The sequence below is a fragment of the Euprymna scolopes genome, chromosome 10 (genome assembly GCF_053919585.1).
Source record: "Euprymna scolopes isolate OS-2025 chromosome 10, ASM5391958v1, whole genome shotgun sequence".
Classification (NCBI taxonomy): Eukaryota; Metazoa; Mollusca; class Cephalopoda; order Sepiida; family Sepiolidae; genus Euprymna; species Euprymna scolopes.
The window spans coordinates 21,614,405-21,628,576 of NC_136491.1; the positions used below are offsets into that span (position 1 = coordinate 21,614,405).

General features: G+C 36.9%; 1 protein-coding gene across 3 annotated transcripts in view; it reads right to left on the bottom strand.

The window, feature by feature from the left end:
• Positions 1–3,197: 3,197 nt before the first annotated feature.
• The window catches only part of LOC145285857 (uncharacterized), a 96,583-nt gene continuing 85,608 nt past the window's right edge, over positions 3,198–14,172 (bottom strand). For all 3 annotated transcript variants that reach the window (XM_080134297.1, XM_080134298.1, XM_080134299.1), the window contains 2 exons: positions 10,485–10,551; positions 3,198–3,735 (listed from right to left, as the gene is read on the bottom strand). In XM_080134297.1, the coding sequence (XP_079990423.1) occupies positions 3,617–3,735; positions 10,485–10,551 (186 nt within the window). In that variant the 3' untranslated portion in view covers positions 3,198–3,616. The remainder of the gene's footprint in view (positions 3,736–10,484; positions 10,552–14,172) is intronic.

Consider the following 14,172-nt stretch of genomic DNA (forward strand, 5'->3'; position numbering starts at 1 on the left):
CCAGAAGTCACGTGTTACCGCTGTGGGTAAGTCGGCCACATCAGCAAATTCTGTCCCCAGGGAAACCACTGCGCCGGTGGCTACCCCACTTATTCGATGAAGGCGCTTCAGGGTATGTCACCACAAGTAGAGGTGACCCTAAATGGATGAAGTGCAAAAGCTCTTGTCGACACGGGCTGTACTTCAACAATTGTCACCAAAGACATGGTTGACACATGCAAGGGAACCAGCAGCATTACGGCAGTTGACGGCAGAGAGGTGAAGTGCAATGGCACAAGTATCGTTCGGTTGATGGTACGTGGGATGTCACTAACAATCCAGGCGATTGTTATTAACAAAACTGTCACGGGTGTCGATGTGGTGCTAGGGATGGACACAATTGCTCGACTAGGGGGCGTTACGGTACATAGGAACTCCGTGAGATTTGGAGGACATCAAGGGGGCTACAGAATGTTGAGGTGAGGACCGAATCAGCCACTGTGTTCTCTTGGATCCAGTCCGAAGTTACAGGAGAAAGGAGGGTGAAGACGAAAGGCGCTGCCAAGATGCTAGTAAAGCGTTGATTGATGATTTTAAGGGAGCTGATTAGGGAATTTGATCTTCAACTTAGGGTCACTATCATTCTTTCAGCGAAGAACAGAGCAGATGTGATGACGAGGGTGCGGAAGTCCTGGCTAAAGGCGCCGACTGAGGCGGCTGTTGAAATATGTTGTTTGAATGAAGACACTCTGAAGGATTTGCATGACATGCACCATTTTGGAGTGGATAGAACCTTGTTCTTGACCAGGAAGGTGGACCCCAGAATCACAAAGGAGGCCATTAAGACAGTGGTTGAGAGATGCAGCCGGTGTCAATCAATCGACCCCGCGCCGAGTAGACACGAAGTTGGTGAGGTTCAGGTGGCAGAGAACTGGAGCAGGTTGGCGATAGACGTAACGCACTATCGACAGAGGCCGTATCTGTCAATGGTCGACTGTGGACCAAGAAGAGTAGCCATTTGGAGGGAAATCAAGGCGGAAAATGCAGGTGAAATTGCAAAGGTCTTGGAAGAGGTGTTTTTGGAGAGGGGTCCAGTGACGGAAGTGCTAATGGACAATGGAACTGCCTTTCGCTCAGCTGCCATGGAGAATGTGTTGGATAAGTGGGGAGTGCGGCGCTATTTCAGGGCTGCATATAGACCAGGCGGAAACGGAATTGTGGAGCGGCATCACAGGACCATTAAGGCTATAGCTGAAAGGGGCCAGATTTCACCGCCAGAAGCTGTCTTCTGGTATAATATGCCTCCAAAGTCAGGGCAAAAAGTGGAGTCAGTGCCGCAGAGGGCAGTCTTCAAGTATGAGTGGCGGCATCTCCGAACTGCACAGGTACCCGCGGAGGAAGGCAAGAAGCGAGCGACTGTGCGAGTGGGAGAGGAAGTGTGGATCAAACCGCCTGATGCTCATTGTACCACACGCTGGGGGAGGGGCATTGTGACAAGTGTCCAGTCCCCGAACAATGTATCTATCGACGGCATCCCTCGACACATCCTTGATGTGCGACCAGTAGTGGTGTCATCAGAGGAAGACAGCGACGTCAAGCCAAGTAGCAACGTTCACGAAGAGGCTCCGCGGAGATCGCAGCGAGAGAGACGGCCGTCATGTTGGTCGAGCGACTACATGATGGGTTGACATGTGATGATCGTGTAGATCAAGGGGGCGTATGGTTTGAGTTGAACCCCCTTTGCAAATTGGCTGTTTGGAGAAATGGAAAACTAGATGGCTCTGTGTGGTTGGAGTTGTCCCCCTTTGCAAATTGGCTGTTTGGAGAAATGGAAAACTAGATGGCTCTGGTTGATAGTCAATTTGCATAAGTGAAGAAATGGGCAGCATATGAACGGTACTTTTTTTAAGCAGGGGTGAAGAGCGCAGAGAGTAAAACGATGGTTGGAAGAAGTGACGGTGAATTCTTTTTATGACGGTGAATTATTTTTGGACGTTGAAGAGCTCGACCTTTTGGAAGGAACAGCTGTGGCTTATATATATTTTTTATTTCTTTTTTTTCTACTTCACCACAATAGTGATATAATTTTTGGTTTCCCTTTTGATAAATAATGTTTTCTTAATATGTGCAATGCTTTCCGTTCATCATCCAAGGCATCTCTTATAATCAGAGACAGACTTCTATCGTCTAAGCATTGAATCAGTTCTGCAAAAAGTCACATTCTTTTCGAGAAATTCGGGGTCATTAAGATTCTCTGTTGGAGATTGTATGACTTTGTGTAGTTTTCGAATCCTTAGATATCCCAGAAATTTTACTTGCCACAATTCGAATTCAGATCCCGATCCGTCAAAGAAAAGATGATGGTTGGGCCCATAACCTGTTAAACTTTGAGACATTATGTTGAACAAAGATGGCGGCGTAGTTCAGATCAGTAACGAAGATGGCGGCCAAGAATCAAATGCAGTCCATGGCATAGTTAACCTCTTAAGTTCTGAGATATTGTGTTTGAACAAAGATGGCGGCGTAGTTCAGATCAGTAACCAAGATGGCGGCCAAGAATTAAATGCCGTCCGTGACGTAGTAAACAGCGAACTTATATTTAGTCGTTTCGGCCCTGACCTTGGCATTATCTACTGTCAAGACCTTATTTGGGGTGGTTATAAAAATGATTGGCGAATCCATTCGTCTCATACCCCCATCAGGAGTCAAAAACATTTTACTCTTTGTTTTATAACGAGGATTTTTTTAAATCTTTTTTTATACTTTTTTACATTTACTTTTAATTTGGGCAATTTAAATCACATATTTTCCTACGATTTTAATCATGTTACTTATCTTGTCCACATATGTTTTTGATGATGAGAGAGAAATAGAGCGAGCAAGGCAGACAGAGAGAGTTAGGAAGAATATATATATATATATAGAGAGAGAGAGAGGGGGGAAGACAGAGAAATAAAGGTGAAATAAAAACTGGTTCATCGTGAAATGTTTTTCTTCGGCATAAATGAAATGTAAAAAGCGAGCGAGATAGTCAGGGTGAGAGTTATCTCTGTTTTGTTTACATTCGAACACTGTATCGAGACGAGAGAGAGAAATAGACAGAGAGAGAGAGACAGTGAGAGAGAGACAAAGCTTTTTTTTATTTAAGAGCACACACACCTCCAAAGACCCGGGCAACGCCGGGTACCCCCGCTAGTAATAAATAAAAAGAAAACAAATTGAAAAACAATTTTTTTTACTCATTGAGTAATAATGTTTATTTTTTAACTGAATTCAAAAATATTAAATCTGAGCACAAAAATATGAACACTTAAAATTCATTTGAATGTTTTAACTGATAAAAATCAGTAAAAAAATCTAAAAATATTTTGTTAACAAAAAACAATATTTTGAAAATATGTCCATTCAATCAACACGTTTAGTGACGACGATATTTCAAACTTAAGTTTAACACACAGAGCTTCCTCTTTAGTTATGTAGATTTATTTTAAGATCCGTTTTTGTCACCAGAAAAGATTTACGTCATCAAATTTGTTGATCGAACAAAGATTGCTTTGGTAAAATTAAAAAACAAGAATAAAAACTGCATCAAGAAATTTGATTTTAAACTTTTGTTCTGCATGAAAGAATATCGAATTCACTTTCCAGTTTGAGACATCATGATGTAATCATCGACAAGTTTCTCAAGTAAATTCAAAGACATCGCACCGGCTTTCAGAACAATATCATGGAAATCCCGAACATCGAATGCATCACCTGAAGCACAGGAAAATTTAAAGATTTAAATCTAACTGAATTGCAGAAAATACTAAGACCAAAAAATCTCATTAAATAGAAGGCACTTGATAACAAGATTGAAAATATTTCGTAAGTCTTTTTTGTTTTTTGTTTTTTTGATTTAGAAAATCAAATAATGTTATATTTTTTTATACACCTTTTTCTAAGAAGTCTTTTGTTTTCTCTTCATTCTGTTGCTGGTATTAATCATGAGGGATTAGGTTCGCCATGAAAAGAGTGAAATATATGTTTGAGCTTTTTGACAGTTGTTGCAAAGTCTTAATCCAATATGTTGAATTTTGAGTATTAATGTTGCAGTTAATATTATCAGCAACAAGAAAAAAAAAAGAAAAAACTTAGAACATCAAATCATGTTCGATGATTTTTTTTTTATTAAATGAATAAAATATTGAAAAATTTTCTTTTTCCGGAACTTTCGGGGGTATATAACTTTTTCAAAATAAAAACTTTTTTCTGTTCTTTCTGGCGGTTGTGTTATAATCGTGAGGAATATGCTCTTCACGGAGATAGCAAAATATAAATCCAATCTTATTAATGGTTGTTGTCTGAATCCAAGGTGCCTGCGTGGTCCATGCAAATTTTGTATAGAAGGGGTTTGGTATTAACCTCATAATTAAAAGCACCAGCAGAATGAAGAAAAAAATTTTTTGCAAAAAGATGTATACCACTGAAAGCTTCAGAAAAAAAATTAAAAACATGATATTATTCATTTAATTAAAAAAATTATATAACATTATTTGGAGTCCAAACTTTTTCAAATAAAATTTATTTTTTTATTAAAAAAAATAAATAAATAAATAACAAGTGAAGCATGCATGGTCTTCCATGAGTGCACAGTGAACGAAACATAAAAAAATGACTGAGTTTAGCATTTACACCCCCTACCATTTAGCCCCAAAATCCCCAGGGGACGTCAAATCCTGGTGAAAATGAACAAACGGTGCAGTTTTAGACCTTAACATATGTAAATTTGAGTTCTGTACCATGCAACAAAAAAAAAAAAAAATTATCTAAGTCCATCATTTGCCCCCCCCCCCCATTTAGTCCCAAAAGTCCCCAAGGTCTTAACATATTTAAATTTGAGTTCAGCACCATGTAAAACTGCTAAATAGACATACACAGAAAATTTTGGACAAATATGGTAAAATAGTCTGAATAATAGAGTGTTTTTATTAGCCCAAAAAAAACCTGTGGGGCACATCCAATAGTTATCACGAAGTATAGATGAACAAAGTTATATAGAAATCAGTTAGTTACAACTTTTCAGAAAGTTTTATAAAATTCCAAGGTATCCATTTTTTTTTAATAAGCACAAAAATGTCAATTTTAGCCATTTTAACCTGAAAAGCACCCCTGGGGGGGGGGGGACAACCACAGTTTTCCTGGAAAATCTATTCTGTTACTTTTTTACTCTTATGTTTAATGTTTGTGCAAAATTTCCAAAAATTCCAAGGTGCAGTTATTGAGAAAAATGCGGACAGACGAATGGACTTTTTGCAAAGAACTTTGCAGCTAATTCTACCCTATGCGACGAAGGCCATCAACTCCCCATATTTCCTCCTATAACACAGAACAAGCTAGGTAACATACAAATATCCGTGCATGAGGTCGCCAAGCTAATCAAGAACCTAGATTCCAGTAAAGCAACTGGCCCTGATAGCATCCCAATTATAGTGTAAAAAAAGCTTCAACCAGAACTTGCTCCCATACTTACGAAACTATTTAAGCGTTGCCTTAAGGAGAAGTGCTTTCCGACTCCCTGGAAGACCTCATCAGTTTGCCCTGTATTTAAGAATTCAGGTGATAAGTCATCTCCCTCTCAGTACAGACCAACAAGTCTCCTGTGTGTTATGAGTAAGTTGCTGCAATCCATATTAAATAGGGAAATGGTCAACTACCTCAGCAGGAATAACCTTCTTAGTGACACACAATATGGTTTCCGCTCTGCAAGATCTACCGCAGATGTGCTGACGGTTATATCCCACAGGATTAGTGAATCTCTTTGTAACGGACGCGTCACGCGCATCACGTTGTAACGGGAACGATGTCCCGGGCCTGCGTCGTCTAGTGGTGGACCCCTCCAGCGTGACCAGACTCGTACTGGTCCCTGGAAAACATACCTCCGCTGTTCAAGGCACGTTAAACGTGCATGACCCCAAGTCCGTGTGGCAACATTGTTCTCTTCGGCTGTCAATCTGGTTTCGTGTCGGTGTCTTCGTCGTCTGGCGTCAGGGCATATCTGAAATAAACTGCATCTTCACTTATGCCGGCAATCGAAAAACAAAGAAAAAACTCTGAGGTCATTTTCGTTTAAACCAAATAAAATAATTATTTGCAATCATTCTACATTTGTTTAAAGTCATGTTTTCGTTATCCACGCTTCGTGATGCAGGTACTTGAGATTTCAGGTTAATTCTCTAGCTAAGAACAAGATCTTTTCAAGTTAGTCTAGAGATTTCTGCCCCTCTCACCCCCAGGCGGGGCGAGAGCCGATGTGTACGCTTCGCTCGCTGACCAAAGACTGCCAAAACCCTTCTAACTCTTTTTCAAGTAGGCGATCGTTGTTTATATCAAAAGCATCTTCCTTCCTTTTCTCCATTATCTTCTATTCCCCCCTCTTTCTTCTCTTGTGAATTTCTTTTTCCATCCCTCTATTTTCTTATACTTTTCCCTTTCTCTATTGTTTTGTGAACATATCTGTCAAACTAGCTTGGTGGTCTCTGAGTTAACACACCGCGGGTCCCCAACTCCGAACAGACATTTTGGAGCCCAATTCTCGAGACTGTCCAAATCAATTAAAAACTCATTCTCACCAGATCCAACTAGAAGAATAATCTCCTTTTTTTTCGCCATTAAAACAGATATCATGTCTGCCGAACAACCGCCTGTCTTAATCTTTGACACAGTATCAGCACGCCCCCCCCCCCCCGGCCATAAGCATTCTTATCTTCACCTAGCTGAACGGGACACCCGGCATCGTCCGGTGTCCCGTCACATCTTGACAAAGGCTTCCTTTCTAGGGCAATTGCTCTTGACATATCAAAGACCTTCGACAAGGTATGGCATAAGGGTCTACTTCACAAGATTTCCAGCTACGGTATAACTGTAAATGTTTTCTCAATCATTAAATCATTTCTCTCCGATAGGCTCATAAGAGTAGTGGTAGATGGACAAAAATCGGAGGCCTGCAATATAGATGCTGAAGTCCCTCAGGGGTCAATCCTGGGCCCAACTCTCTTCCTGATCTACATCAATGACCTCCCTAAACACATACTTAAATCATTCGTTGACATCTATGCTGATGACACGACCATCTATGGCAACACATCAAAGGCTGTAAATGACAAAGTTCTCTCTGATTCTCTCTCCTCTGATCTTGAGCGCGTGGTTCAGTGGGGGAAGATGTGGCTGGTTACCTTTTATGCATCCAAAACCAAACTCCTATCCTTACATCATCAACGCTCTGATCCCCATCTGGCATCAATTGTGATGGATGGCTCTCGTCTGGGTGAGGCCCCATGTTTTGACAAGCTTCTGGGTTTGACCTTTACTCCTGATCTGAAATGGAACACGTACATCAAGTCTGTTGCCAAGGTCGCTGGAAAGATGGTGGGATCCTTCTACCGCTCTAGAAGATATCTCACTACTGATGCAATTCTTTATCTATATAAAAGCCAAGTATGTCCAAGGATGGAATACTGTTGCCATATCTGGGCAAGAGCTGCTAAAAACAGCCTATCCTGCCTTGATAGAGTACAAAATAGACTTTGTGGCTTAGTGGGGATGCCCTTTTCTCTACCCTGCAACCTCTCTCCCACAGAAGAGACATTGCGAGCCTATCCTTGTTTTATCGCTATTTCCATGGCAGGTGCTCGTCTGAACTCCAATCCCTGGTCCCCCCTCGCCAATCTTTCACGAAAAACACCCATCTAGCTGAATCCACTGTGAAAAATTTCCCCCACTCTTTAACTGTGCCTAAACCTAAACGTAGATTCCATGAACAAAGCTTCTTTCTTAGAACTGCACGCCTGTGGAACTCTGTTCCGTCTGCCTGCTTCCCACCGCACTACAACTTGGATGTGTTCAAGTCCAACATTAACAAATTCCTAATGAACCGCCCCCTTAAGTAAACACTTCATCAAATCTCCACACTAACGTAATGTACTTGCAATAACCCTTATCCCTGAGTGGCTTCCGGGCCTTGATAAGTGGTGATCACTGTGTAAAAAAAAAAAAAAAAAAAAAAAAAATGGACAAACAGACGAATGGACAAATAGACGAATGGACAAACAGACGAATGGACAAATAGATGAATGGACAAACAGACGAATGGACAAATAGACGAATGGACAAATAGACGAATGGACAAACAGACAAAGGTGAATTTACAAGTCCACCCTTCTTTTGTTGGTGGAGCGAAAAGAATTGATTTTTTTTTTTTTGTTATTTGGTTGATTTTCTATTTATCATTGAATAACCCAATTCTAACAGCAGTGCTGGATCTTCTAAAAAATGAATAAACTTTAAAGGCCCCTAATCCCTGGAAGCAACTGTTGACTTTGTGGAGAAAGCGCATGATACACACATTATAAAATAGTAATGTCATGACTTTCCTAAATTGCTGCAGTATTTTGACACAAATATACACGAGTTGCTTTGAGAATTTTATAGTTCTTGTAGCAAATGTTAATAGAATTTTTCTTTCTTTAGTTTCTGATATATTTCTACTCTGGGTTTTCACATCAATTAAAAAAAAAAAATTGTTCAGAATTAAACCATTCTTACTGAAATAATCTTTTTGATACGAAAGGGGTTAATAAGCTAAGTACAAAAAAAAACAAACAAATAAAACATTTAGACAATGTTTATTATTCAACTAAGGATATTTTAGTGATGAAATAAGAAGCTAACGGGTTCAACTCTTTATCCAGTTACAGGGTGGAATGATAAAAGTGTCACCCTAGAGAAAACAACACTATAGTTTTATTTTTAAACTTTTTTTTGAGAAAATCAATTCCGGTAACTTGATTATGTAGTAGAGCTGACATCTATTCAATTAAGCCGCCTTCAGCCTTAATACTTTAGCCTTGATACGGGTCTGGAACTGGGAGTATACCTTTTCTACAAGCGCCGGCAGGAGCTTGGCAAATACTTGGCGGATGGCGGCAATCAGGTTGGCTTTGGTGTTGTGGGAGGTCATGTTGGAGATGTTCTTGACATATAACTAAATGAAATAGTCCAGCGGGTTCAGGTCAGGGGAGGAGGGAGAGCCAGTGAGAGAAGGGTACAAAGTTGTAGCACTCTCCTTCTGAAGCCACGCCTGGGTCTCTTTAGACTTGTGGGTTGGTGCCAAGTCCTGCTGCCACATCCAGTGTCTGCCAACAGTCACCTGATTCCACCAGAGGATCACTACACCCTTCAGCACATCCAGGTACACTTTCGTATTGAATTTCAAGCTGACTTCGAAGATGTGAGGTGGCATAATGTGGCCCTCACTTGAAACCACACCAAAGGGTATAACCGTGGCTGGAAACTTCGTTTTCATAACCCGAGGCACGTCCCTCAAGCATTGAACCATTCGGATTTGCATTTTGAGGGTGCTGGCAATGGTCCTGTTGTCATAACTTGGATTGGTAGAGAGCATGAGTTGTACAGCGGCGCATCTCTGATCTTGCTCGTTTAACATTGTGTTGCTTTTAGACATGATAGAAGGCCCCTATCGCTTTTGGGATTTCTACACTACTGGCCATCTAGTAGATGGTCTGCCACAAAAACAGAAAACCAGTTTTTATTAAACAGAAATGGAATCATGTCGTTTTTTTCTAGGCAATAAGTTTATTGTTCTACCCTGTATATATATTTTGTAAATTCTTAAAATGTTCACTTAATCGATCACATTTCTAATTTTTTTTTTTTTTTGAGCCATGAAGTGGCTGAAAACCCCAATTATGTAAGAAGGAGGCCACTGCATTACCTTTTTTACAACGCACAACCCACAACAGTATATTTTTTAAGCCATTTGAGCAGTGAAGCCATTGCAATAGTAGCACGTGTGACAAAAATATCTAAAGCATTGCGATAACAATAACAACGAAAATAAGGAAACCCGCAACTACTAACAATTGATATTACTTTCCAAATTAATATTTGTATAAATTTTTAGCTGAGAATAAAATGTGTAGAAAACATTTTGGGGGTTGTCCAGTATCAAAAAAAAAAAAAAAGAAAAAAAAAAAAGAAAAAAAAATTACAGAAAAAAATTTATGATGTATGTACTTGTGACAAGACGAAAAGATCATAGTCCAAAAATCATGTAAATTGATCAAATAGTTTTATTTTTATAAAGAAAATCATTTTTTAACGATTTAAAGTGATTAATGAGAAATCATAGGAATTACAAGGTTAATCTCACAAGTTTGAATTATTGTTGAGTTATATTCGTTTCTTCAAGAGAGCAACATGAGACAGTCTCTCCTTGCTTACTGATCAAATTTGAATTTCTTTGTTAAAAATAAAACTATTTGATCAAATTATGTGATTTTTAGAATATGACATTTTCATTTCGTCACAGGAAAGTACATCATACAGATATTTCTTCTTTTTTTTTTCATCTTTCCAAGAGAAATTCTGGACAAGAACTAACATTGTCATAATAGAAAACCAAAAAGTATCTAATTTTTCCTTCGCTTTTTATGCAAATTACTCACCGAGTTTATTTTCAGCTTTTCGCCGAAATTCCCACAGTTTGATTTCACCATATTTATAGCCGAGGGCCTACAAGAAAAAAAAATACAAAAAAAAAGTGAAATAATCATGACTAGCTGAAAACAGGTAAATTAAACAGTATTATCATTTCCCTTTCATTTGTATCAGAGTTATCTTTTGATTTATTTTAGAGTTAATAGCCTATTAATATCTTTGCCAATTGTAGACATTGTTTTGTTTTTTATTGGGTTTTATACTAATGAGTCATTTGTACAAATTAATCTCTATTATATCTACTATATAAGAGGAAGTGTGTGTGTGTGTGTAAGAGAAAAAGTGAGTTCGTTTCATATGGACTCGAAAGCAGCTGGGCCAATTTTTATGAAATTTCACACAAAAGTACTTTATGTATCTGGTCGTGTTCTTAGATAGGTTTTGTATCGGAATGCCTTTGATAAGTATCGATAATCGAAATAATCCGCTGAAAGAAGGAACAGGCAATTTTGACAAAAGTTAACACCTTACATCTAACACCTTAACGCCTAACATCACAAGTGCATTTGAGAAGTTTTATTACTAAACAAGCCGAAAGGCCTAACATAATAAAATCAAAAGTAGGTTCTTTGATATGAAATTCGAAAGGAATGTTTCTGTTTAAAGCACAACTGCGCCATGATACTTGATATTTTCATTTTAAATTAAATTCAAGCCATTATCACGGCGCAAGCAGGAAGGCCAGGCATATAAAATCAAGAGTAGGTACTTTGATAAGACAGGGGTGTGTTCGAAATGAATGTTTCTGCTTAGAGCACAATTGAACCATAATACTTGACTTTTGCATTTTAAACTTAAACTCAAGCCATTATATATAAAAAATAATTTTATAAAATCAACAATAGGTTCTCTACAGTGCAATACAAACTACAATATATTGTGGACTAAGTCACTGGGAGAAGCATGTGAAACTTCCTCCCAGCGCACTATGATAAGTCCCTAATTGAAGCAGGCAATCGATCGATTTGATTGAAAAATTAGCAATTTCATCAATTTCGATGACAATAAAAATATGGGAGTGTGAAACATTCCCCGGGCATTGTTGGGTCTTCCTACTAGTAGATATAAATACTTTATTGAAGATAGATTAGACAGTTTTCTGTTAAGATTCGTAATTTTCGTATGCGTTTAGACTACTTTATGTTGTAATCTAATGATTACGAAACACGTTTTTGACCAACAAATATAAACTTCCTGAAACATTAACTTTTAATATATAAAAAAAAGTTATGATGGTATGGCCATAACGAAAGAATGGATTAGAGTTCTTGGGTTAGTAGATATAGAACAGTTGAGGTAGCAGGGTCAACTCACAGGGGAAGGCCAAGAAAAACATAAGTAGTAATAACAAAAGAAAGAGGGATGTTTTCAAAAATTTCCTCCACTCTTTACCTGTGCCTAAACCTAAACGTAAATTTTGATGAACAAAGCTTCTTTATTAGAACTGCACGCCTGTGGAACTCACTTTCGATTGCCTGCTTTCCAGATGACTACAATCTGATTGTCTTCAAGTCCAATGTAAACAAGTTCTTGATGAACCGTTCCCCTAAGTAATCCAATTTACAAAATTCCCACTACTTATGTTTACTACATTATAATCACATTGACTAATGTATACCTATTAACTCTTATCCTCGATTGGTCTCCATGCCTTGATAAATGGTGACTCCTTTGTAAAAAAAAAAAATAAATAAATAAATAAATAAAGACCTGGTCACAGATAGGTTAGTTTAAAAGTTTATTTCTAAAAGCTATTCAACACATGCCAGCATGTAAAATGGACGTTAAACTGATGAAGATAATTCCCTCTTCCATCATAGATTTCAGCCGACGGCTGAATCGGCATGTGGGTTGTTGCTTGTTGTAGAATTTCATTATCTGAAATTTTTAATTCTAATTCTTTTGTTAATTGTTTTCATTACAATATTTTTGTCCCGACGAAATACAAGTAATAATGGGACATAATTGCATTTGTTTAGACCATTTCAAATCTATATATTTATAAAAGTGAAATTGTCTGTCTGTGTGTCTGTACATTTCCCTACCAAACTACTCTGTTAATTTTCAGTCTACACACTCGAGATTTGACATAAGCGGTATTGAGCTTTGAGAAAATCTTTTTAATCGGTTTCGGCCAGAAATTTGGCTGTCAAGGGATCAAAGTTCAAGGATTTGACCTTTGAGAACTCTACTAAACTCCTCCACCAATTTTGGGTCTAAACACTTGAAATTTTAAATCTAGGTTACTTAGACATGGGTCAAACTTTTTAATTTGATTTGAGCTCAAAACAATATGTAAATTTTCAAATGTTTAGACACAAACAGAGAGAATTTCACTTTTATAGATACATAGATTTATGAATGCATTTCTTTATTTTTCTTTTATTACTAGCTTTCATCAGAGAGAGTCGAAATGCCTTTATCTACCTGGACTTTATATATTAAGAAATTTTTAGCATGAATCTTAATTTGATTTTTATAAATAAGACAAATCTGGAAAACATTTTTTTTAAAATGTGGAAATCTTTTATTTCTATAATGAAAGATGAAAGAGTGGCTCATACTAAACAATAAAATATCTAAAATCACGACAGGTTATCATCCAACCCATCCACACCACCATTTCATGTAGAAAATTAGGCATGGCCAAAAAAATGGAGAAAAAAAAAAATGGAGAAAAAAAATGGAGAAAAAAAAAAAAATGGAGAAAAAAACAAATGGAGAAAAAAAATGGAGAAAAAAAATGGAGAAAAAAAAAAATGGAGAAAAAAAAAATGGAGAAAAAAAAAAATGGAGAAAAAAAAAATGGAGAAAAAAAAAATGGAGAAAAAAAAAATGGAGAAAAAAAAAATGGAGAAAAAAAAAATGGAGAAAAAAAAAATGGAGAAAAAAAAAATGGAGAAAAAAAAAATGGAGAAAAAAATGGAGAAAAAAAAAATGGAGAAAAAAAAAAAATGGAGGAAAAAAAAAATGGAGGAAAATAAAAATGGAGGAAAAAAAATAGAGAAAAAAATTAAAATGTATTAAAACCCATTATTCCTGAGCAACTTTTTTTTTTTTTCCAGAAAGATAAAAGCCTGAATTTTCTCATATGAAAAGCAGAAAAATACAAAACTTTTTCTACTATTTTTAATAGAATTTAAATTAAAAAAAAAAAAAAAACACCATTTACCGCCATTTTTGTCTCGATGGATAAAACATTTAAATATTTTTTAAAAAGGTTTTTAAACCGATTAATTTTGTTTGTTGTTTAAATAAGATTTAGGATGATTTGCTATGAAAACATGCAAATATATTATGACATAATAAGTACCTGAATTTCAAATAATTCCAACTTTTCATATCACTGTATAGATTTTGCATGGCGAAATTAAAAAAAAAAATTTTAATGATAGTTTAAAATAAACTACAGTAGCCTTGATAGGACTAAATAAACTTTATTTAGCCATGTAAATTTCCATGTATTTTTAACATTTGATTTGACGATTAAATGAAAGGTTCAATTCCTTTTTCATAAACAATATATATATATATATATATATATATATATATATATATATGATGAAAATAATGGAAATAGTAATCCGACAAAATAGAGAAATAAACAGGAACAAACCGTATTATGTGTTCATCAAC